Genomic DNA, 26,801 nt, shown 5'->3' on the forward strand with positions numbered 1-26,801 from the left:
CAATCCTTCAGGAAAATGTAACCATGCTTTACCTATAGTTAACGTAAATCATCACTTACATTAGAATGAAAAATTCACTTATGAAAAAAGGCTCTTTCTTCAATAGCAAGGCATAAATGCACAATCATGTTGACTGCCAAACTCCCGTGCCATCCGCTGTCCTTCCTTAAACTGTTTTTAAGCTGCAAAGTGAATGCATTGCATAGAGGGAAATTGGAAGGTTTTCGAATATTTTCACTCTCTTGATAGTTTCTGGCAAGATAAGCATTTTTTATCCAGAGTGCAAAATATTGCCAATTACTGTCTAAGCATTTTTAATAGTTTTGCTTTACGTGGCACGAAACTCATACACCAGATGAAATAAGCTGTTACCTGGTGCAGTTTCTCCTTGAATCAGCCTCACAATTACCTATAGATATTGATACAGTTATTTTATAAATTGAGTTCCAGCAACACAAGGCAAAAATTTTGACCTGTGTATAATGAAGAAAGAGTTGTCATGATTTTCTTATTAGGGATGTTTGTGTATTTTGCAGGGGAGGGGAGGGCAGAGTTAGGCGGTGCTCATGGGGACCCTGGAGTAGGGGCTGATGCCGATGGTTGACCTAAAGTTTAGGAAGGACAAACTCAGCCCCCGTCCTCCAAGTCTTTACAAAAATCCTGGGCTTTGCCTAGGATTGTTTTTGGTTTGGTTCCCTATTTGGAGATGTTGAATCTCCTCTAAGTATTTTTCTTGTTAAATGCACCATAGTATGCAGATGAGTGCAATGTTTAGAGCCATAAAAGAGACTCTCAGACTCTCCTTTTCTCTTGGGTGCCCTATCAGGAAGAGCATTTATCGGTGCATCCTTCTAATGTTTAGGCTTGGCCAATATTGGGCAAATTCCTCGTTGTATTTACTCACGATCTGGTGTGGGTTGTTTGACTGAAAGATACCAGAGCCGAAAGTAGATGCAAGAATCTCTCCACTCCCCCGTTCCCCAGTGAAGAGGCTGCCATTCGCTGCCACCATTAACATCACTTAAATAATAGTGGAGAAATTAGTGCTATGAGGTCCCACATAGGATATTGATGAATTATTAAACCAGTTTAGTTAGGTCTGTATTGTAGTTCAGTGAATAATGTCATGTCAATAATATGCTCAGCTCCAGTGTCTCTTGCTGTTGTAAATGTGACAACTCCTATTTAAGGTTTCAGAACATAAAATCAGGACTGAGAGTATGTAAAGTGGAAGGGTGAGAGACATCAGCATAATGCAATTAAGGCCCATTGGATTAGAATTTGCAGGATGCCATTAGCAATAAGCTCTGAATGTAGATTATTGCCTTGGTTACATTTTCTCCTTCAGCAATAGGCTTCTCTTGTAAGTTCTAAATGTATAAAATAAATATGATATAAAATAGACACAAATAAGAATATATAGATGATGTTAATTTCTTTATAGCTTCTTGGTGTTATATGTTGAGGAATACGATGACGGGTGTACAGCGCAGTGTGGTATCCAGCCAAGACATGAGCTCTGGAGCTGGCCACATCTCCGTTGGAAACCTGGGTACTATGTCTCACTAGCTGTGCCACTTTAAACTTTTATCAGTCTCTGTTTTCTAGTATGTAAAATGGGGGAAATGAAACACACTTCAAAAGATTTTTCACATTACTTTTAAATGAAAAGTAAATGCCAAGCATATCGTAGGTGCTCATTATTTTTTCGGCCTTTATAATCAATGAATATATGTAAATGAGAACTTTTTAAAAGGGAAACACAGACATGAATTCTTCCATTAGTGTGAGAGAGAGATAGCCACACACCCATCAAATGCTCATAATTTGGCACCTTCGAGTTAGGATTCGCAATAGCTAATTGCCCTTAAACAGTAAATCTTTTATCTGCCGGTGCATGTGCTGAGTCCCCACTGCTGAAGGAGAATTTCCTCTGGGTGTGCTGGAGGCTGGGCTCTCTGCACTCGCTCAGCACGTCTGGGTTTCTCCATCCTTCTCCCTCCAACTGTACTGTGTATTCTTCTTTTTGACCAACTCAAAGGTGTTGCTTTGAAGAGCTGTTCTCACTAGAGCTGCTGCCCTAGGATTGTGTCAAAAGTGTGTGTGGTCAAGCTGAGTGGAGGAAGAAAAGGTCATGTACTAGCTGAGAGCATTTTGAAGAATACTTTCTGATTGCACTGAATATGCCCCAAAATGCCCAATGGGTCTTGGTTCCCATACGAAATACTTTTGACTCATTACAGGGAGAAATCAGACTGTGGGGCAAACATATCGATATGCTCCCAGCTAATTCATAGGCAGTTTATAATTAATGATGACTTTTTTAAGTAAAAGTTGTTTTTTAAGTATGGTTGGCCATTTGAATTATTTATATACAGTTTTCTAAAGGCCTATTGGCATGAGATACTACCTTTTTTGTTCTTCCATTGATGGTAAGCAGATCATGGGTGAGATCTTTCTTCTTACCTGTTGCAATGATGGCAGAGGCAGAAGAAAATAAATAAAGGAGGTGGAATCCATGGAATATATGTATTTACCATTAGAGGCAAAGTTAGTGAATGAATTCATGCTTATAAATGTTGTCTCTGGTATTGTGGACCAACAGCAGGGCTGCATGCTGCTTCTTTATGAGGCACTTAGAGACCTGGTGGTTTCCCCCAGGGTTGGCCTTGATGTGAGGGCCTCTGGGCGGTGGGGGAGAGGATTGAGGGGGAGAAGACAGGCAGGTTGTGTGGGCATTTTGGAGTATAGAAGAGTGATTATAATCATAGCTTGGTGTGAACCTTGGCTCTGCCACTGTTAACTGGGTGAAGTTGTGCAAGAGCTTCCAGAACTTCAGTTTCTACATCTATGAAATGGTGGTGACAACTGCCCCCATCAGGTTGGGGATAGGTAGGGATAGAAGGTGCTCTGGGGATAGGTAGGGATAGAAGGTGCTCTGGGATAGAAGCAAGGACTCATATGGCCAGTATTCTGAGATCACTCCCGTTGGTCAGTTATGTCCCTTCTTCAGCCCTTGCAGTGAAGAGTGAAGCGATTTGATGCCGAGGATGAAAATAATGATGGGGTACCTGGGTGGCTCATTCACTTGAGCGTCTGCCTTCTGCTCAGGTCATGATCCCAGGGTCCTGGGGTTGAGCCCTGCGTGGGGCTCTCTGCTCAGCGGGGAGCCTGCTTCTCCTTCTCTCTCTGCCTTCCTCTCTGTCTACCTGTGCTCCCTCTCTCTCAGTCAAATGAATAAATAAAATAAATAAATAAAATCTTAAAAAAATGATGGTGGTGGTGGTGATGATGACAGTGTTGTTGGTGGCAGTGGTGATGATGATGGTGGTGATGGTGGTGATGATGGTGGTGGTGATGATGATGATGATGGTGGTGGTGATGATGATGGAGGTGGTGGTGATGATGATAGTGTTGGTGGTGGTGATGGTGATGGTGGTGGTGGTGATGATGACAGTGTTGGTGGTGGTGGTGGTGATGATGGTGATGATGGTGGTGATGGTGATGATGATGGAGGTGGTGGTGATGATGATAGTGTTGGTGGTGGTGATGGTGGTGGTGGTGATGATGACAGTGTTGGTGGTGGCGGTGGTGATGATGGTGCTGACAGTGGTAAGAATCACAACAAAAATACTCACAATAAAGACATTCATTGCTAACAGTTACAGAATACTTGCCAAGTGTCAGGCACTATTCTAAGTGCTTTACGTATATTACCTCACTTCCTGGTAAGGCACTTGTTGACTTCTGTTGTATAGAATGGAAAGCTGTATGCACAAGTGGGAGACATAACCCTTACTGTCTGGTCAGTGCTGGACTCAGGCAGTACAGCTTGAGTCCATGGCCTTCACCAACACCTTTTAAGTTCAAACCACTTACTGAATTTGGAAACTGGATTACTGTGGGCTCAGGGGGATTCAGCAAGCCCCCTTCCTCCTCCTTTGGGGTCAGGTATCATCCTCCATTGCTGAATTGCTATTCAAACTTTCTCTGAGTTACTTATGTTAATTTTATGAAATAAAGAAGGGAGACCACAATTACTAATATGCTTTATTATTGAAAAACATGTTTTAGCAGTGAGCTTCCAAATAACGATTATTGTAGTTATTATTTAAGTGTCCCAGACCTTATATACAGCATATCTCATTTTTACTCTTACCACACAAGGCAAATGCCCATTTTCCATTGAGGCAGCTGAGGCCGAGAGCATTCACATAGCTGCCCTGACGTCATGCTGCCGTTGCTGTGGTCACGCTGGGCTGTGGCCACAGGTCAGCCTGGCTCTGCTGGCTCTGCTGTGGATCACAATGTCTCCCCACTTCTCTGTTTAAATACTGCATGGTTCCCATATGGTTCTTTTGGTTTCAGGCAGTATCACATCTGAGTCACACTTGGCTGGTTTATAGACATAAAATGATATGAGAGATCACTCTTCTATAGCGGCAGCAAGCAGTCCCTTTGGTTGGGCATTTACAGACTCTTGAATCACTGAGGCAGATTTTGGAACTTAATAAAGAATAAACCAATAAGACTTGGTCTATTGAGTGTGTCCGTAAACTGTGCCACCAGCTAGTATCCTCAGATCCCAGGGAAATGGAGGAAGAGTATGTGGGTTGCTTAATTACTCTGCTTTTCTGGCTGAGCCCCGGGTGTCGGGAGCAGGTGGGCTTCTCAGCTACTTAGAAGTTGCCTGATGCTTCACGTGTGGGATGCCACCTGTGCAGTTCTGTTTTAAAATGATGGGTACCGGCATCTGTATACATAATTTAAAATCAATTTACATTCTTACTCTGCCTGAGATGAAAAGATTGTGTACTGGTGTGATTAGAGAGAAGAGTGAGGATTTGGAGAAGGGTTGAGAGAGGCATTTTATAGCATTTTTAGATTCAAAGCTCTTGGTATGAAGTTCTTCCTGTTAAAGCTGAGTGGATGGATGGATGGATGGATCTGTCTATCTAGATGGCGAAGAAGAAGCGAGGGACATATGCAAGGTTAATAGTTTATTTTGGAGTTGGGATTGTGGATGCTTTTTGTTTGTCCGTATTCATCTGTCTTTTCTTAATTTTTCTGTAATTAATGAAAGTGTAAAGTAGGAAGTAGCCTGAAATAACCCTGAAAAAGGCAAAGTCATGGACTGTGTGTTAGCCGTTACAGTTCTTCATTATATATACATATATAAATGGAAATTTGTGTGTGTGTGTATATTTACACACACAAACGCACACACAAATTTCCATTTCTTCCACTATATGTATAGAAATACAAATATAGAATACACATATACATATACATATACATATATAGTTTTGAGCACATGGAGGGTTGCACCTTCTGAAGCTAAGCATAACCACATGACTTGCTCTGCCAACAAAATCTGAGCAGAAGTGACATCTGTATTGCTGGGTGAAGGCCTTGAGATCCATCCTATGTGCAGTTTGTCACATTCTCCTCCCCACACTGTAGAGGCTAGTGATGTTACAGAAGGTGGAGGCCCCATCTGCCAGGAGGTCCCTGGCTAACCATGATGAACATGGTCGCGTCGACCTGGGATGGGCACAAAGTGTGAGTGAGCACTGATCCTTGATTGTTTTAAGATACTGAGGTTTGGGAGCTGTTCAGTAAGGATACTGAAGCACATCCTCCTGATTGGTATGGAGGCAGTTACGTGAGCCATACTAAGGAAATTGGACTGTATCTTATTGGCCATTCTAAGCTACGAAGGGGTTTTAAGCTGGGACTTTGTATATGTGTTTGATTTGCCAATCCAAAGAGTAAACCCTGCCCAAAGAAAGCCTAAACTTCTTATGTTCTAGATGGCAAATGCTAATTTAAGACCTCTTAATTAAAAAAACCTACCGGTTCTGTAGTGGTGGTAGAACAGTCTGTATCTTGAACGTGGTGATTGTTATGTGAATCTATATATAGAATAAATTGTCATAGATTTATACACAAAGACATTCCAAATAAAAGAAATTGAGTGCATCCCCAAACTGGTAAAGCCCAGGGAATGTCTGTGGTCTAATGAACTGTGTTTGCAGCACTGTCAATTTTCTGGTTCTGATAATGTGCTATAGACTTGGGTAAGGTGTCCCATTGTTGGTGCTGGGAGGCAGGGCACGCTTGGGGCTGTTTTTGCCACTTCTTGTGAGTCCGTAACTGGTTCCAAATCGAAGTTAACAACATCAGAAAGTTTACGAGTTAAACCAGGGAAGTGTATTGTGGTCAGTCCCAGATTGCTGGCCCGACGTGGCAGGAAAGCTCACACTGGCGGACGGAGCCTCTTGCCTCCACCTAGCACGCAGCAGTTTATCCCTCAGAAATGGGTGCTGTTGGGAGTGCCTTGGCCGCTGTGTTCCTGTTTCAAGCACATCCCATGATATACATGTCTATCATGTTGTTAGGTTTGTGAGACAGAAGAGCAGCCCCCCCCCCCCACACAGCACGCTTGCACATGCACACACTCATACACACTGATTCTAAAAGCTGTGTGTTTTTTCTTCCCTGAACTTGCCGGATTGCACACAGTTTCTCTGCAATTCACAGGGTCAGTAGCAGGAACAGGAAACCTGATGCCGGGGGCAGGAGAATTACCTGAGTAATAGTGTGTGGACTTGAATCACTGTCACCAGGAGCCTAGGAACCCACAGCCTGTGAATTAGTCTGTTGAACCAGTCAGTGGCTTGTGACCCCTTGTTCCCTCCGGATGTGTATGTTCTGATTTTGTTCTTATTGCTGGTGGCAGCTCTGTACTTTATTTTAAAGTGAAGGGGGAGGACCAAAAGACAACTCACCAGTTGTAAGTCACACATGCAGAAGGATGTACTGGCCCACTTGGCTGAGCCATCATTTTCTTTGGAAGTTGCTTTGGGGTCACCATCTGGGAATGTTCTTCCTGTTTTATTAGTGAAATATGTATATGCATTTTTATGATATGTGGCCTGCATATCCCATGGGGTTTCCCTAAGGGGCTTGGCTGAGAGGAACGATGTCTTCACCACCGCCTCCCCAACTGAGTGTCTGGCTTTCTTCTTGTGATACATTCAAAGTTCTGTAAGATTCTCTGTGTGGCATTGAGGATCATGCTCTAAGTGAAGTAAGGCTGGGGCCAGAGGCGTAGAATGGGGGTGAAAGGCCACTTTATTTGCTAACTCTTTATGTCAAATGGAGTAGTCAAGCATTTCTGAAGTGTAAGAATCTATGGGGACTAAAAGTTAGCCATTGACAGACTTGGTAAGCCAAAGAGATTTGAGTCATCGGACAGTTATCAGCCATGCAGACAGAACGTGAGTGGGGTTTTTCTCCTGGTCTAGAGGCCCAAGCTCTCTACACGGTACAACCTCACTCAAGTGCATTAATTTCTGCCATTGGTGGTATCTTTCTCTGTAGGGCAAGGGGTGTGACCTCAAGTCACCATGGACCCTCCAGCTCTACTATTCTCTGGTCTTAGGAAACTCCTAACAAAACCCATGTGTTGGCACTCACCCCTCTTCCTGGCACAGGTTAAATGCTTCTCCTTCTTCCAAAATTGGCACATTTGTGCACCTTCCACTGTTACCCAAGGAAATTCAGTCTACATTGGTCAACTTGCCTTCACCACCTATATGCCTTTTGGGGTTTGGGGTAGTCATTTAATCACCTACACCCCTTTCCCTAAACCCGCGCTCTGTTAGGAGACATGCCCTGGATCCTCTGGGATCTAACAGCACGCTGGTCCGATGCGGTCTTCATTAATATCATTCCATCCACCGTGCGGCCCTGTAGCTCACCCAAACCACCATTTGTTGCAGACTGGAGGAGTTTGGCACACTAGGTATCTTACCTGCTTCTAGTCAAGTTTATGAAATACCTTCTCTCTTCCAGGCTGGATGTTAGGTGCTTTACACTCAAGTCTGTAAGAAGATAATTAATATTTTCCTTTTACAAATGAGAGAACTGAGGCTCAGAAATGTTAAATGGCCCCAAGTCAGTTGGCCTCCCAGCTGCCTGACACTTACTGTTCAAGGCTTGGGACCTGGGCTCCAGTCCAGGACTGAGGCGGCCAATTCAAACTGCCACAGATATCCTAAGCATCTCAGCACAGTTTGTGCCTCTCCCTGAATAAGACTACTGAGGTGGAGGATGTGCTCGGCAGTGCCGTTTGCATCCCTCTTCATACCATTTGTCTCTCAGCCTCACCGTAGCAATTCCCAGGCTCGCCGTTTGTTTTCTGGGACTTTCCTAACCTGAACAGGCAGGTGGCCCCAGCATTCTTGGCTGTACATGCTTTGGAGGAGATAGGTCTAAGAAGTGATAGTACTTAATTGCATACCCTCCAGGCCAGCCAGACTTAAAAATCGGGAGTGCCCCATAAACATGGGGCAGGTATGAAAGGCAACCCTCATCTTTCCAGAATTGTGCTAGGACACTGTCCAATGGAATATGATTGCTTCAAATCCTGATGCTCCTGGCCTTCTAGTTTCTGTCAAGGAGGGAACGTGGGCTTTGGTGTCAGACTGACGTGGTGAATCCTTGCCTCCAACCCTTCTTAGCTTTGGGATCTCTTACAAAAGACCACATGTAAAATAGGGAAAGTAGAACCCATTCAGTTGTTGTGGGGATGTAACAAGATGGTGCATGTAAGCACCCAGCCCACGGTCAGCCCTGAACATACAGTAGTCATTCTTATTATCCATGTGTGCCCCACCTATCTGTAGGGTTTTCTGGGTTGTGAAACCAGAGGTCTCTCTGGGATCTAGGTCACTCAGGGTCCATTGGAATAAATGAATTTTGCCTGCTTTTGTACTTTCTCTAAGTGAATCATCTTTAATTTTTGACACAGGCTCAATGGAATCATTTCAGAACCTGGATGGCAGCTTTTGAGATGAAAATATCATCTACTGAATTCTTGCAAGAGCCAGGCTTTGTCCTGGCATTCCCCTATTTTTTTTTTTTTTTTTTTTTTAGGACGCAGATTGAGAGGAGATATGTGAGCCTGAAGACCCTTTGGAGCCTTCTCTATGCGCTGAGTGAAACCACACAACCCCCAGCCTGTGGTTTTAGTAGATTCCCAGTCTCACATCCTCCCAAACTTGGCAGTAAAAGCCCTGTTCTTCCATTCATTCCGATGATTTATATTCTCTCTGGGCGTCTAATATTAAACAGGGGAATTCCGACATGTTCCATAACACATTTACTGTAACTTGATACCATGAACTAAACTTGCTGTTATTTATCATTTCTTTTTATTTTCTCTCATTCCAGCACAAAGCCAAGGTAGAAGCAATGACCCTGGACCTCGCTCTGCTCCGTAGCGTGCAACATTTTGCTCAAGCATTCAAGGCCAAGAATCTGTGAGTGTTCCAGTGGAGGGTTATAGATCATAGTATCTTGCTATTGTAATGTCTTTATCAGATGAACACAATTGAGAGAACACAAATGCGAGGCTGTTGTGTTGTCCTGGTGTCCAACAGCAGGCTCATTCATGTTGGCCCCGTTAAGGTATACCATATTTTCTTGACTTCTTGAGTCACCCTCATTATGAGATGTGTCATCAATCTAATAACAGCTCCCCTAATAAAAAAGGAAAGACACTATTTAAGCACTAGTAAGAGTGGCTAATAAAAGCCAGCTGATTGTAGGATGCATCTGTGGGATGCATCCTGATTACTGACATTTTTGCAGTGCATCTCAGAATCAAGGAAAAGCATATTTTAATTGCATCCAGGAACGAGTAGCCTTACTTATCCAGTCCTCCAAGGGGGCTGAGAATCAGAGCATGAGAAGGTTTTACCGTTTCCACGTCTGTGATAATTTTATGCTATGTGTGAACATGGCTCCAAAACATGGACCCACGTTGTGAGACAGTTATTCTTCTTTCCTTCTCTTTTGGTCTTTCAAAATGCCCGAAGGAGGAAGCGTTCGCTAGGGGCTGGCAGGTGTTTATGCCATCACATGCCACCTCCCTTTCTAACAGAGAGAGCAGACCTCAGACCCGGAGCTGGGGAAGAGCAATGGTGGCTAGCTCCATTTTAATTACAATATTTTGTTTCCAAGTGTTTATTTTTATGGTTCCCTTATATTGAGGGCAAGCAATACTGGTTTCTCGTTTAACATAGCAGTTTAAATTTCATTTAAAAAAATAACTGCATTTAATTTTTTTTTTTTTTTTTTTTTTTTTTTTTTTTTTTTTTTAGTGAATTGATTTAAACACGAGGATCAAGTTAATAACAGTACAGGTGGTGCCAAGGATAAGATAGTTTCAGAAGTGGCACCAGAATGACGGAATTTGGGAGAATGCTGATAAATGACAGGTTGTCTCGGGGTTAGGCTATGCTGGGAGTGTTGGTTTTATAGTTCTCGCAGATGACGGATGTATGGGGAAGCATTTAAACCAGATATTCGGAAGGTACTATGTAGATCTGAGTATGCAGTGCTGGCCAGTGGCCAGTCCCTCTTGAGTCTGCCTCAGTGTCTCACTCTCCTCTTTTACGCTGCAAGGAAGTCTGTTCTCTAAAGCCTTTTAGCAAGTGGCCTGAGTCCTTGAGGTTGAAATACAAAGTCAGAGTCTTGAGTGGAGTTGCATTGTCCCCGTAAAGGGTTGTGTGTGTGTGCTCTCCACGGCATCTGCCAGTTGGTGGCTGCCAGCCCCTTCCGGAGCTCCCAGAGAAGGTCAGTTCAGGGTACAGCAATAGCTTTGAAGACACTTGCTTGTGTATAACTGCATTGCTCATTTATCCACTTGCTCATTCACTTCACACACCTTCGGTGAGTGCCTCCAAAGCCCCAGCCCCTCTTCTGGGCTCTGGGAAGAGAGTGGTCGTCCCTGGAAACCCACTTCCCCTCAGACTAGAAGCTGTAATCTCAGGGGCCAGCAAGCACTTTCATTGCTCAGGGCTGACTCCTTGACCTTCTGTCTTTGGGGTTGTTTGGAAGGGTAGTAATAATAATAATAGCAGCAGTGAGCAGTAGCAGTTCATTTATCCAGTGCTCGTTATGGGCCATGCACTGAGAACCCTTTGTGTGCATTTTCTGATTTGCTGCTATTTCTTATTCTGTTATACAGATGAGGAGAGCAAGACTAGAAGGGGAAGGTGGGTTATCTGAGGGCCCACAGGTGGGAAGCAGGGGGGTAGGGGGCCTGAGAGCCTCCGCCGTAGTCCCTGCAGGCCTTCTGCTCACCCACCACGCGGCCCTGTCTCTCACTAGAAATGCAGTGGAAACTGAGATCAGAGACAGTGAGTGACTCTGGCAGGGTCACTTGGCCGACTGGGAGCAGCCTTGGGACTTCCCTCCAGTTCTGACTATCAGGCTCTCCCTCACACGGTGCGTCCTCTCTGTGCTTCCTCCGGTCCCTGGGTCAGCCCGTGCTGGGAGCAGCAGTATGGCTGAGGCGCGCCAACTGTTACATAACAGGACCATCTTCCAAGTCATAGCAGGACCGTTAGTTCAAGTAGTTCAGAAATTACCAAATTCAACTGCCTTTTGTAATCCCCAACCTCAAACTCTTGGGGAAAGCTATCACCCATTTTGCCCTAATCCTAGATTTTAGCAAATGACTGAATTTTTGTACTTCTAGGTTCAGAAACGAAGACGATTTTCCTTTTAGCAAAACCCTGTACCACAAACCTCTTTTTATATGTCTCTCGAGATCCAGTCTTTTACACGGCTTAGAGAAATATTGTGGTGGCGAAAACATGCATAAAAAAGTGAGTGATTTTACTTTTGAAATACTGCCAAAGTGAAATCTCTCCTGGATAGGCAGATGACAGTTTAGTACTTAGGGGTCTTTAGATTCTGAGCACTGTCAGAAGTGAATTTAAGTGCAGGTGGCTGGGCTGCCAAAAACCACGTGTAGCCTCCTGCTTCTCATCACCTCCCATCTTCAGACATGAAAATTTCTTTGTGTGTAAAACATAATGACAAATGAAAGAAAGCCTGCCAGTTCAGAACCAATCTCCTTTTGTGCTGTTGGACCAAGGAGAGGAAAAACCCTCACATTGAAATTCCATGTGGACACCCCCATTTGCTGTTCCGTTTTAAAGCCTGTGAGCACGCCAGAAGTATTGTCAGCCTCCTCGCTCCTGTGTGTATTTCCGCCCGGTTTGTGCTCCGGCTCACGTGTGCCTCCCTGCACTGGGAGAGGCGATGTGTCGTGTATCCCGACACAGAGAAAGGTAGAAACAGATGCTAGATGCAAACGCTGCTGGAAGGGGCAGCCTGTTGTAGAGCTACTCTCCATCTGCCTTCTAGCAGGAGGAAATGTACATTCAGCCTACTCTGGGATACCTTCTTTTTTCCAGGCAGGGGAGGAGGTGGTGGACGGGAGGCTATTTTAGAATGAGCGCCGCTAATAATGATTAAACAAAATAAAAGCTGCTAGCCAGCTTGCTTTTTATTCTGTGAAAGGCAGGGTGCTCAGCACTTATAAGTGAATTCTCTCTCTTAATTTCTTACAGCCATCCTAGGCATTAGTCATTTTTCTCTCTAGTTTGCAAATTGAAAGGTTCCAGTCTTTCACAGAGAGGCTAAGTTGGTTTTCCAACTTTAGCCAGTGGTCAATCCAGAACAATCCAGTCTGAATCCATACCCACTCTTCCTGCTACATCTCACACTTTGGTCCCACGTTTCAGCGTGGATTCCTGGACTGGGATGGATCTGTGTAGGTAGTTTCTCCACAGTCTAGCAGCTTAACACCATTAAAAACAAGAAACACTTTCATGCTCTCTTACAGTTCGTTTAAATCAGTTGCTTGTTCAAACACAATATATGTGCTTTAATCTGTAGATTTCCCCTCAATTTTTTTTTTTTTAAATTAATGCAGCTTGCTTGTTGACAGGGTTGCCCTCGAGAGTTTTCTCTATCCTGTACTTCAGGAACTGCGTCCCCGTGGTGCCACTGAACATGTTCTTTTGTTCTCTTGTCTCCTGAATTTCTTGTGAAGTGTAGCTAAGTCTAGAGCTTGGTCCAATGCTCATTTAATTCTTGGGCAAGAGTACTGCATGGGTGGTGGTGTAGTCTGCCATCAAGAAGACATGCGTGGGGCGCCTGGGTGGCTCAGTTGGTTAAGCGACTGCCTTCGGCTCAGGTCATGATCCTGGAGTCCCGGGATCGAGTCCTGCATCGGGCTCCCTGCTCAGCAAGGAGTCTGCTTCTACCTCTGACCCTCTTCCCTCTCGTGCTCTCTATCTCTCATCCTCTCTCTCTCAAATAAATAAATAAAATCTTTAAAAAAAAAAAAAAAGACATGCGTGGCTGCTTGCCAACACCAGCTTTCCTGGGCGCGGCACACCGTGACTGCTCCATTCCTCTGCCTACCTCCTCTTGCATTCATTCATTCTGCTCTTCTCCACACACTCTTCTGGGTGGTCAGGCCAGGAGTCCTCTGCCTGCTTCCAGGCAGTTCTCTCCAGAGTCAGTGGTGGTAGTGGTCGGCCAGTGTGTCTCAGGTTGAGTTATGTTGGGCATTACTGGAAAGTTTCAAGCCCGAGCCTGTGGTAAGTCCCAACCAAACTGAATTTTGAAGGAAATTTTGTTTAAACTGCAGTCCCGGACAGCAGCCAGAGCCCACACTGCCTGGCGGGCAGAGGCACCTCTCAGAGTATGAGGCGCTGGGACCTTTACTAATCATTCAGACCAAATATTGACATTTTTTCTAACGCGCTCTTGCAGCCGTAGTCCGTTGTTTGGGGCGCTTTTGTACATTTTCATTCCTAGTTTCTAGCTGCTTAGCTCACTGAAACATGCATATTTTGAGCAGGGCCTGGAACAGTTCGACAGCTACTAGAACCAGAAGCTCTGTAGATATTTTTCCTTTATTCAGAAGATATTATAAAGTTTGAATTCCAGATATTCCTGAAATAATGGACACCTGGATTCCAATCCTGGAGTTTTGAAAATTGGTAATGGCACATAATACAGGAAACTCTTGGCCTGGATCCCAGGTACCAATCAACTCTTACAATGTTGACCAAGAGTTTTGATTTGTTCTGGAAATTAATTGAAATCGATACTCTGTTCATATTAAAATAACATATACAATTCTGATGGTTTCTAGAACTTCATTTTTGATCATGGATTTCTACTTTGCCTTCTCAACTTTTTGTCTCTAGTATAATTTAAGGAAATTAGACTTTGTTTCATTTAGAAAATAATATAGAATACTGATGTTTTAAAAAAAATGCTAAGAGAACAGTTTTCTTTAAACATTTGAGGGGGACAATCTTTAACAAGGTTATTTATTTTGACTTTTCACTAAATTACTTTCAGAACTTGAATCTACTAACCCCAGATATAATATTCTTGGATGCTTACTCCAAATTTTGCTGTCTCAAATCCTTCTATGGAAGTGGGTGTGCCATAAATTATAAATAAATTCTACATTTTGAGGGATAAATTACCCTGAAGACCAATGTGTAAATTACAGCTTAATCTTTCTTTTTCTTCTCAGTTTAATTTTAAGAATAATGTTTTAGCCAACATATCTGCATTACTCTTTGCTCAACGTTAGAAATCCATTTCTGGTTTGCCTAGCAAAGGATCATATTGCTTTGCTTTTCTACACAGTACGAACTAAAAGAAAAGAAAAGGAGAGGCAGATTTTAACTGTAATGAAATCTCTAAATCTAGATCTTAATTATGACTTTTTAGGGAGAAATTTAAAAAGTCTACAAGTTAATTTTTCCCCATCCCATACATTTTCCATGTTAGGGTATTGAAAAATTATATTGTGAGACATTTAATATACCTAGAAATATCAGGGAAGAACGATTCCCTTGTAAATAAATTTCTTCTCTCTGAAATTTAATTCTTTAGGCATCTTTTAATATAATTCTTTTTAAAAATTTCAAAAACATTGTATATACTGTCATTTCTTATTAAACAAAAATAGTGACTTAAAGTAGTATAGTGTAATGCAGGGGTCAGCAAACTTCTTTTTAAAGGGCCAGAGAATAAATATTTTAGACTTTTTAGGCCCTAAGATCTCTGTTGCAATTACTCAGCTCTGCCTTTGTAGTGTGAAAGCAGCCATGGACAATATTCGAGTGGGTGAACATGACTGTGTTCCAATAAAACTTTATTTAGAAGAAGAGGAGATGGGCTGGATTTGCGCAAGGGCCATACTGTGCCAGCCCCTGGTGTGGAAAGAATAGGGTTTTGTGGCTCAACAGTACTTAGATTTAAATCCCAGCCCTGCTACCTAATAGCTGTATGGCCTTGGGCAAACTGTTGGCATCTCTGTGCCTTGCTTTCCAAATCTATGTGAAGTAGATTATCACATACATTTTTTTATGGTTTTGGAGAGGAGCACCATAATGCATGGAATAACCAGGGACATCTCAGTGCACTGGGCCTATGAGTATTATTAACATGTATTTTTCATATCTTGCTCCTAAAATGATCTGAGAGGTTTTTAAGAATACATACGGTATGATAAAATAGAAATAAGAAATCTACTTGAACAGGAAAAGGGGATGAATTGGACTTGTAAGATGTGGGCCTAGTGGAAATGTGGATCTCATAAGGACTTTTACAATCCTTAAACATTGGACCTAAGAATGAGCTTTGAGATTCTTGGCAATCAACAGCAGAGGGAAAATGAGCTTTACATTGCCCACAAGCTAGAAGCATCACAAGAGCCAAGCAGAAATGATCGTCACTATAGTGATGCTCCACTGAGGATCTCAGAGTACTTCTTACTCTACTGAGTATTTTCCCCCTGCTCTTTGTTACTCTTTACAAAGCCCTTGATTTGAGGGATGCTTTGCAGTTCCCTTTCAGAGTAAATGGCTAGACTCTATTTTCTTTGCTATTGCTACATCTGTTTCCCTTGGCTTTCGGCCCTTTTTCCAGATGATTAGTGTTGCTGTAAGAACATACTGCTTTGAATATACAGGTACATTGGGAAGATATGTGGCACATACTGAAAATAATTAGCCTGTGTGTTTTGGGGCACCAAAGTACCTCATCTGCCTTCTCCCCTCCTTTTCTGTGTATTTTTTTCATTTTCCCCTCTTACTTCATTATTTATTCAATGCTTACAATGGTGCCAGGAACTGGGCTAGACACTGGCAGTAAACCATTTGCCATCTCACTTCTCCCATGCCTTATTTCTCTCTTAAAATAGTCCTGAAGCTTAAGATTTTTTGATCGCTTTCCATGATGACTATCTTCAAAAACATATCCTTAGTGGAGAAGAATATTTATTACATTAATTAGAGGCCACGGTGCAATTAAATTTATCAGAAAAAAAAATTCAGTGAGCCTTTTGGCATCATTAAAAATCATCACAGCTAAGGAATACACAAAACTATGTTGGAATTAACCACAACGATGTTTGCAAAATAAACAGTTTTGATTTCCCAACAGAATTCTCTGTTCAGCCGTCACTATCATGTTTCATGACATCAAAGTGATGTATGTTAATTGAAGACACACAAAAAATCTTCCCTTCCAGGAAGAATAAAAACCCAGCTTTGGAGGGCAGGTACAATTACTCTGTGGCCACCTCCTCCTACACTCACCATCCCACCGATGTGTCCATGGCCACCTCCTCCTACACTCACCATCCCACCGATGTGTCCATGGCCACCTCCTCCTACACTCACCATCCCACCGATGTGTCCATGGCCACCTCCTCCTACACTCACCATCCCACCGATGTGTCCATGGCCACCTCCTCCTACACTCACCATCCCACCGATGTGTCCATGGCCACCTCCTCCTACACTCACCATCCCACCGATGTGTCCATGGCCACCTCCTCCTACACTCACCATCCCACCGATGTGTCCATGGCCACCTCCTCCTACACTCACCATCCCACCGATGTGTCCATGGCCACCTCCTCCTACACTCACCATCCCACCGATGTGTCCATGGCCACCTCCTCCTACACTCACCATCCCACCGATGTGTCCATGGCCACCTCCTCCTACACTCACCATCCCACCGATGTGTCCATAACCCATGTTATGTCTTTGGCTCTAGCAAATAATATTTATTTTATTGCTGGTGCTCAACAATGACCACTTAAATCACTGGACTAGAGTACAAGTCAGCAGAGTTTTTCCATAAAGAATCAGGTACATATATAAATAACTATATACATATTTTTGCCTTTATGAGCCAGATGGTCTCTGTAGCAACTAGTGTTGAGTGCATCTTGATTGTTGGGTGAGGCCTTTGTAATTCGAAAGTAGCCACTAAGAACTTGTAAATGACTGGGTGTTTCTGTGTTCCAATAAAACTTTATTTTTAAAAACAGAAAGTAGGTTGGAGTTGGGATTTGGTCTGGGATTTGTGGTTTGCTAATCCTTGGACCAGAATCCACTCTCTTGAAATGTAACTCATTTTAATAGCATCTTGTCTTATTATGAGAAATACATGGCTTTTTCCTTAGAAAATGGATTATGTTAGGCCTGGTCAAGATATGTAAGTATATATAGCCAATGTTTGTGTGCTTGGTTAATTTCAACTCCCTGCAGATATTCTGCAGTACTCTTTGATACTTAGAGGCTGGGAGAAGAGATAAGAGTTTGAGGAGAACAGTGTGCTGTGCTGAGGTTTGGAAATACCACCATATGGGAAAGCAGGTCAACTAAGACAACTAAGTATTATTTAAACAATGAAGACACTAAAGTCCTAATTGGGGCTTGGAACCATGTAATGCTGCTGATGACAGTAATTGCTCATATTTATCACCTATTTATTATGTGTCAAGCACTTATATGTCATCCCATTTTATCCTTACTAGGACCCAGAGGGTAGGTCAAAAATGGTAGACGAATGACAGTGTCTTATGGTTCATCCTAATGCCATGATCAGCCACATTTCCTGGATCAAGATATTGAGGCTTAAAAGAGATTAAGGACCTTGATCAAGGTCATGCTAGCTACTAGTTAGTAAGGCTAGAACTTGGTCCAAAAATGTGTGCTGCCACTGAGCTCAGCTTAGACAGTAGTCTGGAGAATCAGAAAGATCTGTCTCATTTGGGAAATGCATCATTTAGGATGCATTGCCTCCGAAGGCAATTTGTCCCATTAATAGGATGGATGACAACGCCTGCCTACTGGGACAATTATTAAGGTCACTTCAAGGTTGAAGGAGATGCTCCTTCCAGCCAATTTTCTATCACCAAGAGCAAATTGTTTTGCTGAAATATGTGGAAAGGAGGTTAAACAAACCCAGTGGAAGAGAGGCTCCTCCCCTCAGTTAAGGAACTCAGACTATTATCCACCAAATATATAGAGGTGTCTCTCTGTGGAGTCAGTTTAAGCAGAAATGGCAACTATTTACTCTTGTTTGCAGTTGTCTTTGCACATTTACTCCAAATGTCAGTGTTCATTTCCTCTTACTTCCTACTTTATAACGATGCTGATCAGGTAGACAGAAGAAGACCAAAGGGTTATTTTACTGTTTATGCATCTGAACTGCTCCAGTGATCACTCTCAAAGCCAAACCCAGCCCTGACACTGTCCTGTGGAAGAACCTTTTGGTGGTGTCTTGCGACCTGAACTGTAAAGGCTGCATCTGCTGGTGTGGCCCCCCCAGTCCTCTGGGGTCTGGCCCCTTCTCCACTTTTATTTCCAGTTGTGCCCTCCCAGCCCCGTGTCTCTATACTGTGCTTACAGACATTCTTAGAAGTTCTGCCTCCTGGTTCTGGGCCTCTACTCCTGACCTGTGCCGCTTACCTCCTACCTGTCCACCACCTGCTCACTGGATGACTTGGTCCCATCCTCTGCAGAGCCTCCGTGTTCCCTTCTCTCCCCTTCATGGTTGAATTGACAAGTCACTTTGTGGAGTGTTGACAACACACCCAACCATCACGCTTGAATATTTTGAGGATGCTTTTTTTCTATATTGATTTTTCTTTGTTAGGCTGAGCCCCGCAGAGGCAGCAACCTTGGCTAATTCGTCTTTGTTTTAGCTCTGGATCTCTGTTCCTTACCTTACTAACATGGGGACCTTAGCAAATTCCTTCACCTCTCTGATCTTAAGTTTCTCCATCAGTGAAAGTGGGAGATCATGGTAATACCATCGTGTGTGGTTGAGAGGATTAAATAACAATGTTTCTAAAACACAGTACCTACCTGATACCTAATAAACACTTAATAAATTTTAGCTGTGTCACCATTGTTGTTATCATTATCATCATCCTTTGCAATTATGACGTATACTGCCTTATAATAAGCTCACGGAAGTGGATGGATGGGATGGGTGGGTGGGTAATGGATGGGAGGGAGGGCAGAAGGACAGAAACAGAAACACACAGTTTCATTTGGTGACCCGAACTTTGCTTTTAACGTGCTGATTCTCAGTCATTTATGGTTCTTGAACTGATACTTCCATGGGTGGTATCGAGGTTGTGGATTTAAAGATCATGGGAAACAAATTTTAAAGTAATCTTATGTGTAGTAGTTATTTCTGGCAAAACACTCCATAAAAGTTCCCTTCTAGGAAACCATGGACACCTTTGCCTGTTAGGAGCCAGGGCTTTGCTGGAGTGGTGCAGACCACGTGGCCGAGCTAGGCTGGCGTCACTCGGCGTGGACAGGGATCGAGCCCTCTGGGCTCCACCAGGTCTCTTCTTTGGCCTACACTGAGACCACCCCCCTAGTCAGTGATGCAGCAAGTCTGTGATTACCCTCAGAGAGCTCTGGTTTATGTAAGACTCAGGAAGAGCATTTCAGTGTCTGTGGTTGAGAATTTTATGTCCCATCTTGGCTCGTGACTCCAGCTTGGTTTTTCTCCTTGCACTTTCCAACCATTCCCATTGTCACGTTGGAATTCTCCTTTTACATAATTGACATGTTGGGGACTTGAGCTTGAACCACACCGAAATCACATTTTAATAACTCAGGAACCATCTCTTTTCCCCAGTACGTTGTCAAGAAGCTAATTCTTGTCAGCCTAAAAACTTGAATATACATTTGAAATAAATCAACGGTGCTACACTGTGGCAGCCTGCTGAAAATCCCCAAGGAAGATTATATTTTCAGTTGAACTACTTGTCACTGTGCTGTGTTTTTAATATTGTGAGTCCTTTGTTTTCTTCATTTTGTAAAACTCTACCCAATACCTTGTCATTCAGGAAATATAAATTGATCCTCTCCATTAGTGGCAGAGTTCTTATTTTGCCTTTAAAAAGCTTCTGCTGTTAAGGTTCAGTCACCAACTCGTAATCAAGTAGATATTTTAGCTGACATTATGCAATAATTGATAATCAAAAACAGAAGAAAAGGTTTCTGGTTGTCTTGAGAAGTACAAGTAGTGGGAAAGTTGACAAACGATGTAGCTTTGGGAAGCAGATCTGGGCAAAATGTCTGCCACCTAAAAAGAAAGAGGTGTTTCAATTTCCCACATTAGAACTCCAAATTCCCAAGGGACTGTCACAGTGGTTCTCAGCTCGGTTGTTTAAAAATGCTGATGCCTGGCTGCTACTCCCATTCTGATTTCACCATGTCTGGGATGTCCCCTGGGCATTTGGACTTTTAGAAGCTTCCCAGGTGGTTCTCAAGAGCTGCCGTTGCGGGGGGGCACTGAGCACCGCCCTCCTAACAACTGGGTCTGGAGTCTTAAGTTATTTTTTGCCCACCCGGAGTTCTACAGGGATAGTTGCTTCACCCCTTCTGCTGTCATCCCTTCCCCTAACATAGCTCAGAGCATTGACAGAGATCTCTGACAGACCACCATCAACCGTGGTGTCAGACCAGCTCAGGTTCAAATCCTGTCTTGAGAGCTTAGGACTCTGAGCAAGTTACTTTGCTTCTCTGACCCTAGGTTTCCTCATCTGTGAAATGGAGTATAATGGAGGGTCAGAGCTGCATTCTGAGGTTTAAAAGCGATAGTGTTTATATGTCAAGGGTGTATCCATGTCTGGAGAAGAGTTGTAAAAGGCACCTGTGCCTGCTCTCGCCTCCTTCACAGCCCAGTGCAGCAAGCTCAGGGAGGTGGGGCACCTGCAGGGAGGCTCCTGGACCTCAGAGTAAGGAAGCCAGGGGTCAGGGACGGAGGTCCGCCCCAGGGGATGTGCCCCTTTATGAGAGGAATTTGATAGACGATGCCAGGGTTTGAGGTTTTAAGTTAGTGAAGGTTGCTCTTCTCCCCACCACACACGTTTGTTCCTCCCAGGTCCTGTCTTGCGCTTTCTGTGTTTTATGTAACTGTTCAGAAAATGCAGTGCTGAGACCAGACCCCTGGACAATAGAACTTTATTCCCTGAATGTGGCCATACCGCTTCTCTGGAAAGGGTGTTCCACACAGAGGATATGGTGGTAACTTTTTCTTTTAAATGTACCTTTCTCTCTCTCTCTCTCTCTCTCTCTCTCTCTTTTTTTTTTTTTTTGTAGATTTTAAAAGCACTATATAAGTCTCATGGTACATTTTTGAAATTATAGGGAAACATACAGAATAAAGCGCAAGTTAACCATAATCCCACCATCCAAGACAATCCGTTTTGACAGTTTGATGTTCCCATTTTTATTCTGTGTTCGTAGATTCTTAAAAAGGAAAAAAAAATTCTTTATTCATTTTTTTATTGAGAGATAATTCATATATCATGAAATTCACCAGTTTAAGGTGTTCAGTTCATTGGTTTTTAGTATATTCACCAGGTTGTCCAACCATTTCCACGATTGAATTCCAGAACATTTTCATCATCCTAAATGAACCCCCTTACCCATTAGCTGTCACTCCCCAGTTCCTCCCCACTCCCAGCACCTCCCCGGCAACCAGTCTACTTCCTGTCTCTGTCTCTGGATTTGTGGCCTTTCATGTCTGGCTTCTTTCTCTTAGCGTAATGTTTTCAAGATTCAGCCATGTTCCACGTGTATTACTATTCCAGTCTTTCTTAGTGCTAAATAAGATTCCATTGTATTGATGTCATACTTGCTATATTCATTCATTATCTTGATCCACATTTGGGCCGTTTATGCTTTTGGGCTGTTAAGAATAATGCTTTTATGAACATTTGTGTACAGAGTTCTGTGTTGATGCACATTGTCATTTCTCTTGGGTATATGCCCGGAAGTGGAATTGCGGGGTCAGGTGGTGACTTTATGTTTAACTTTTTGAGGAACTGTCAAACTTCCCCGCAGCTGCTGTACCATTTTATGTTCCTCCCAGCAGTGTCCGAGGGTTCCAAGTTCTCCACAACTTCGTCAACACTTGTTAGTGTTCTTTTTTTTTTTTTAAGATTTTATGTATTTATTTGACAGAGAGAGAGAGAGCACAAGCAGGGAGAATAGCAGGCAGAGGGAGAGGGAGAAGCATGCTCCCCACTGAGCAGGGAGCCCGATGCGGGGCTTGATCCCAGGACCCTGAGATTATGACCTGAGCCAAAGGCAGACGCTTAACCGACTGAGCCACCCAGGCCCCCCCCATTCTTTTTCTTTTTAAATTAAAGCTATCTTTTCTTTATTGTAGCCACCCTGATGGGTGGGAAGGGGTTATGTGACATATATTCTCTTATATGGGCATTTTTTATGTCATCAAACATATTTCTATAACTTAAATTTTAAGTGCTTTACACGAATGCATTGCATATAAGTAAACTTATTTAATCTTAAAAAATGGAAAATAATGCCATAGTTTGTAGAAAATTCAGGGACTAATATGTCAAAGAAAGAAAAAAGACTGAAAATTTCAACCTAATCTTTTAAAAAAATGGCTGGGGCGCCTGGGTGGCTTGGTCGGTTAAGCGCCTGCCTTTGACTCAGGTCATCATCCTGGAGTCCCGGGATCGAGTCCTACATGGGGCTTCCCCTGCTCTGTGGGGAGCCTCCTTTTCCCTCTCCCTCTGCCTCTGCCTGCCACTCCCCCTGCTTGTGCTCACTCGCTCTCTCTCTCTGTCCAATAAATACATAAAATCTTAAAAAAAATGGCCAACATTTAGTTGTTAGAAATAAATTCAGTCTGACATGTTAAGATTCCAATGATAGGTTGAAATAATGTCACAAACTTAAATGATGTAGCTTTGTGTAACCTATTAATTAAAAAAAACACACATAACCTTATTTTCATTGAACTTGCTATATCTTGCTTTAGTCTCATTTTCTGTTCACGGTGGAAATGTGAGGATAAAGGTGGACAGGGTCTGCAGAGTGTTTGGCCATAGCTGCCCCCCCCCCCCCCCCCCGGGGAGGGGAAGGAGCCCAGCTGGAGGCCACCTCACTCATTCTGAGAATGTCAGGGTAGGTTTCTCCAAACCCCGGGATTTTTTGTAATTGAGATATAATTTGTATACCATAAAATTGATCATTTTAAAGTGTACAACTCAGTAGTTCTTAGTCTATCCACTGAATTGTACAGCCATTACCAATAATTCCAGAACATTTTAATCACTCTAAAAAGAAAACCATGCTTGTGCTCTTTAGCAGTCATTTCCCACCTCCCTCCGCCACTGTAGCCCTAGGCAACGGCTAATTTTTCTGTTGGCCGATTTGCCTCTTCTGGACATTCCATGTCAGTGGAATCATGCAATACGTCGTCATTTGCAACTGGCTTCTTTCACTTTGTATAATGTTCTCAAGGTTCATCCATGTCATAGCATGATCAGCACTTCATTGCTTTTTATAGCATTGCTGAATAATATTCTGTTACACAGGTAGACCACATTTTGTTGATCCATGCGTCAGTTGGTGGACATTGGGCTTGTTTCCACTTTTTGGCTATTATGAATAATGCTGCCATGAACGTTATTCCCAGTGCCTTGCCTTCTTGGGGGAAATCATGATACTTGGAGGTTAAAGGTGTTGGGTGGTAGGCTGGTGGGGACAGTGAAACAAGTCTCTGGGGACCAGTATTCCTCCCACACTCAACACCAAGACCCTTTCTGAGCCCCTCTTGAGGGACTCGCCCAGTGGTCTTGTAATCGCCTAGGAAGCATGTCTCCTGGCAAGAAGTCTTCAAGTCCAGGATCACAGCCAATATGAGACACCAGATGTTGCAGTTCCCCCTTTTTTTTTGGTTTAAGAAGAGAGCCACTCTCACAAAGTGACAGGCTGCCTGCAACTTGGGCTCAATTATTTTGTAAAGCTTTTTGTTTATTTGACCTCTCCTGATCCAGGGAATAATTCTGACCAATCATGGCTGACTCCCTTTGGCACTGGGGTCTGGTTGCTTTATAGCTGATGACAGAGGGGCCACACTGCTACCACATCTGAATTAATCCTTAACTCCAGAGCTGTGTGCGTTCTCCAGCAAGGTTGTATTTCTTCATTAGCTATTCCCAGGGCCCAGGGAGTCCCAGAGGATGTCAGAGTACATTAATTTTTATCATAACATGGAATCTTGCAGGTCTGAATGGCAGCACACGGCTGTCAGGGGCTTTCTGAACTCGATTACAGCTCCATATATTCTCTAGGCAAAACAGAGGCAGGAGTCCTCGTTGGCAAGGGAATGTACAAAATGCATGAGATGCTTTATTGTTTGAGTAACTTGACCATGCACTTAAACACATTCCCCAACTAAGTTTTTTTTCCCTGATGTCCATGTAAGTTCACCTCTGCCATCTTACATTAAAACCCCCTCCCTTCACTGTGACCATATAAGGTATATTTTAAATAAGCTCTTTTGCATAATGGTAATGAAATCATCATCTGCTACTTTGACAGCTGTTCTGTAAATATATTAAAAAATGAATGTTCCCAAGATTTTTTAGCAGAATATAGCAGGATTTATTTAGCAGGTTGGTATTGCAGAAGTTTATAAATTATGGCTTGTAATGCTTAATATTACTTTATGGCCATAAAATATAATTTTAATTTGAAGAAATGCTAATTTGTTTTCAGAAAGGCAAGTTATTTCTTCATTGACTTTATATTCCCTATTTGTCAACGGAATAGAATGCTTGGAGGGATGCATTTTACTTACAGAAGATGCCCAGGTATTATTTTAACCTTGTTGATAAATGCCAGGAATCCCCTATAAGCAGGGTCCTGTACTACACTCTCCTTGGTATGGATATAAGGACACCCCCTCTTCCCCCATAGGAAATCATAGTCAAAGAGAGAAGGCATTGTTTTTAGTTGTGAGGGCAAATGTGTTCTTAGTAGGGATGGCCAAATAATTTAGTGCTGGCTCTAGTTCTTCACTCAGGTGTCCTGGAGAATTCTGATTTCTTAGTAATGGATGTGTTTTCTAAGGCCACATGCACTGTTCATTTAATTGCTCCCACTGCTGGGCAGCCAAATTGCACAAGCTCTGTGAGCCCTTGAGCAGTCTCCCAAAGTTCTCACATCACTGTTTATGTATGAGATGGACACAGGCAAATATTCTATTTATCTTAACACATACTAATTTTTAAAAACTAAAACCAGAGCAGCAACCCTCCTCAGCAGCTGTTTTTGCAAAGGACAAGACTGAGAAATACAGATGTGTTGGTTTCCAGTACATTTTTTTTTTTAAGTGAATATAGGTGTTCCTTACATTTGACAAAAATTAGGCAGGTGGTGTATAAATGACTGCATTGTGAATGAAGCTGACACAGAGAGAGGCTCTCTGGGTTAAAACCCAAGTACTGACTGTGCATGCAGTGCTTGAGTCATGTGAGCAAGGATGCAGACTTCTGTCACCAGCGCAATCTTATTTGATTCTCAGGTATTCAGTAATTCCAAACTTCTGTTGCATCTCGGGCATGGTGCTGGCTGTGGGAGCACAAGGGTGACTTCAGAGACATGCTCAGCCCTTCAGGGGTTTTTAGCCCACTGTTGTGACTTTCTCCTTTTTGTGTCCGAGAAAACTGAGCATCATGGAGAAAGTAACCAGCTCCCTCTTCTAAATAATGCCAGCCCCTGCCTGCCCGTCCACCAGCTTCTTCCGTTGCCGAATTCATATGAATAATATTCACATTCTCTCAGTTCCCTTGGGGCATTTATTGAACTCCAGTTTGGCCTCCCAAGACTTCTTTCATATCACGAGTGAATTTCTGTAGGACATGACCATCATTCATTTGTCAGATGAGCTAATGGGAATTTGCCAAGAGAGACTCTGGTTCATCTGCATTTTCTCAATCTGTAGGAGCTACATTCAAGTGAAGTTTCTGGCTTATGAGTGTGGTTGAATTTATCCTTACCTTTCCTACTCTTCCATCCTTATTGTGCTTATCATTGATTGTCCAATTTATTAAATATTCCCAGGGAGCCAGAACACAGGGCAATAAAGTACCGAATGCAAAGGCAGGAGTGAAACTTCAAAATAAGTGGACCGTTAACACCAAAGGGTCAGACCTGCATTTGAGATACCATGTCATTTGGATTAAGTGCTCTTGGTGGCATGATTACCAAATTGATGGATTTTTCCTAGAATGCCCCCTTGGCAAGAGATGTAGGTATTTTCCTGTTGTACGCCTTGCCCCATTGAGAATCAGTGAGGTTGAGATTTTGCTGCTGTGCCGGTATATGATGGGATGGGGAAATATAAAAAAGGTAATGGACATGAGGTAAAAATTTAAGGAAATAACAAAAACAAGAGTATTTCTATTTTCTGTTAAGTGTATGTACTGATGTTCTGGAATTCACTATAAGAAGTTGTAAATGGTGCATGAAATGAAAAATTCCTGGTGGTCTCCTGGGATACAGCCAGTGCTCTGCTCTATTCCTGCTGATTGGTTTGGATTATTTTCTTTAGTCCAATTTAGAAAAAAAAAAAAAAAAAGAAAAGTGTAGCTGGGTTATCTTAACAGCAGAATCCACTCTGGGTTAATTATTATGTTAATACTTGATGGTGTCCTTAAATTCTGAAAACATGTGGATCCTTCAAATTTTAGAAGCACAGCTAGACAGTTACTGACCACCTAAGCTGATGTTGATTTTATGTGTTCAGAT

The 26,801-nt window shown here is 42.8% G+C and overlaps 1 protein-coding gene across 1 annotated transcript in view; it reads left to right on the top strand.

The window, feature by feature from the left end:
- The window catches only part of WWOX (WW domain containing oxidoreductase), a 922,682-nt gene that overhangs the window by 231,835 nt on the left and 664,046 nt on the right, over window positions 1-26,801 (top strand). The window contains exon 6 of the mRNA XM_028096534.2: window positions 9,241-9,329. Within this exon, the coding sequence (XP_027952335.1) occupies window positions 9,241-9,329 (89 nt within the window). The remainder of the gene's footprint in view (window positions 1-9,240; window positions 9,330-26,801) is intronic.

This window comes from Eumetopias jubatus, unplaced genomic scaffold, assembly GCF_037043125.1.
Source record: "Eumetopias jubatus isolate StellerSeaLion01/CBP00866 unplaced genomic scaffold, mEumJub1_p1.0 scaffold_10, whole genome shotgun sequence".
NCBI classification, from domain to species: Eukaryota; Metazoa; Chordata; class Mammalia; order Carnivora; family Otariidae; genus Eumetopias; species Eumetopias jubatus.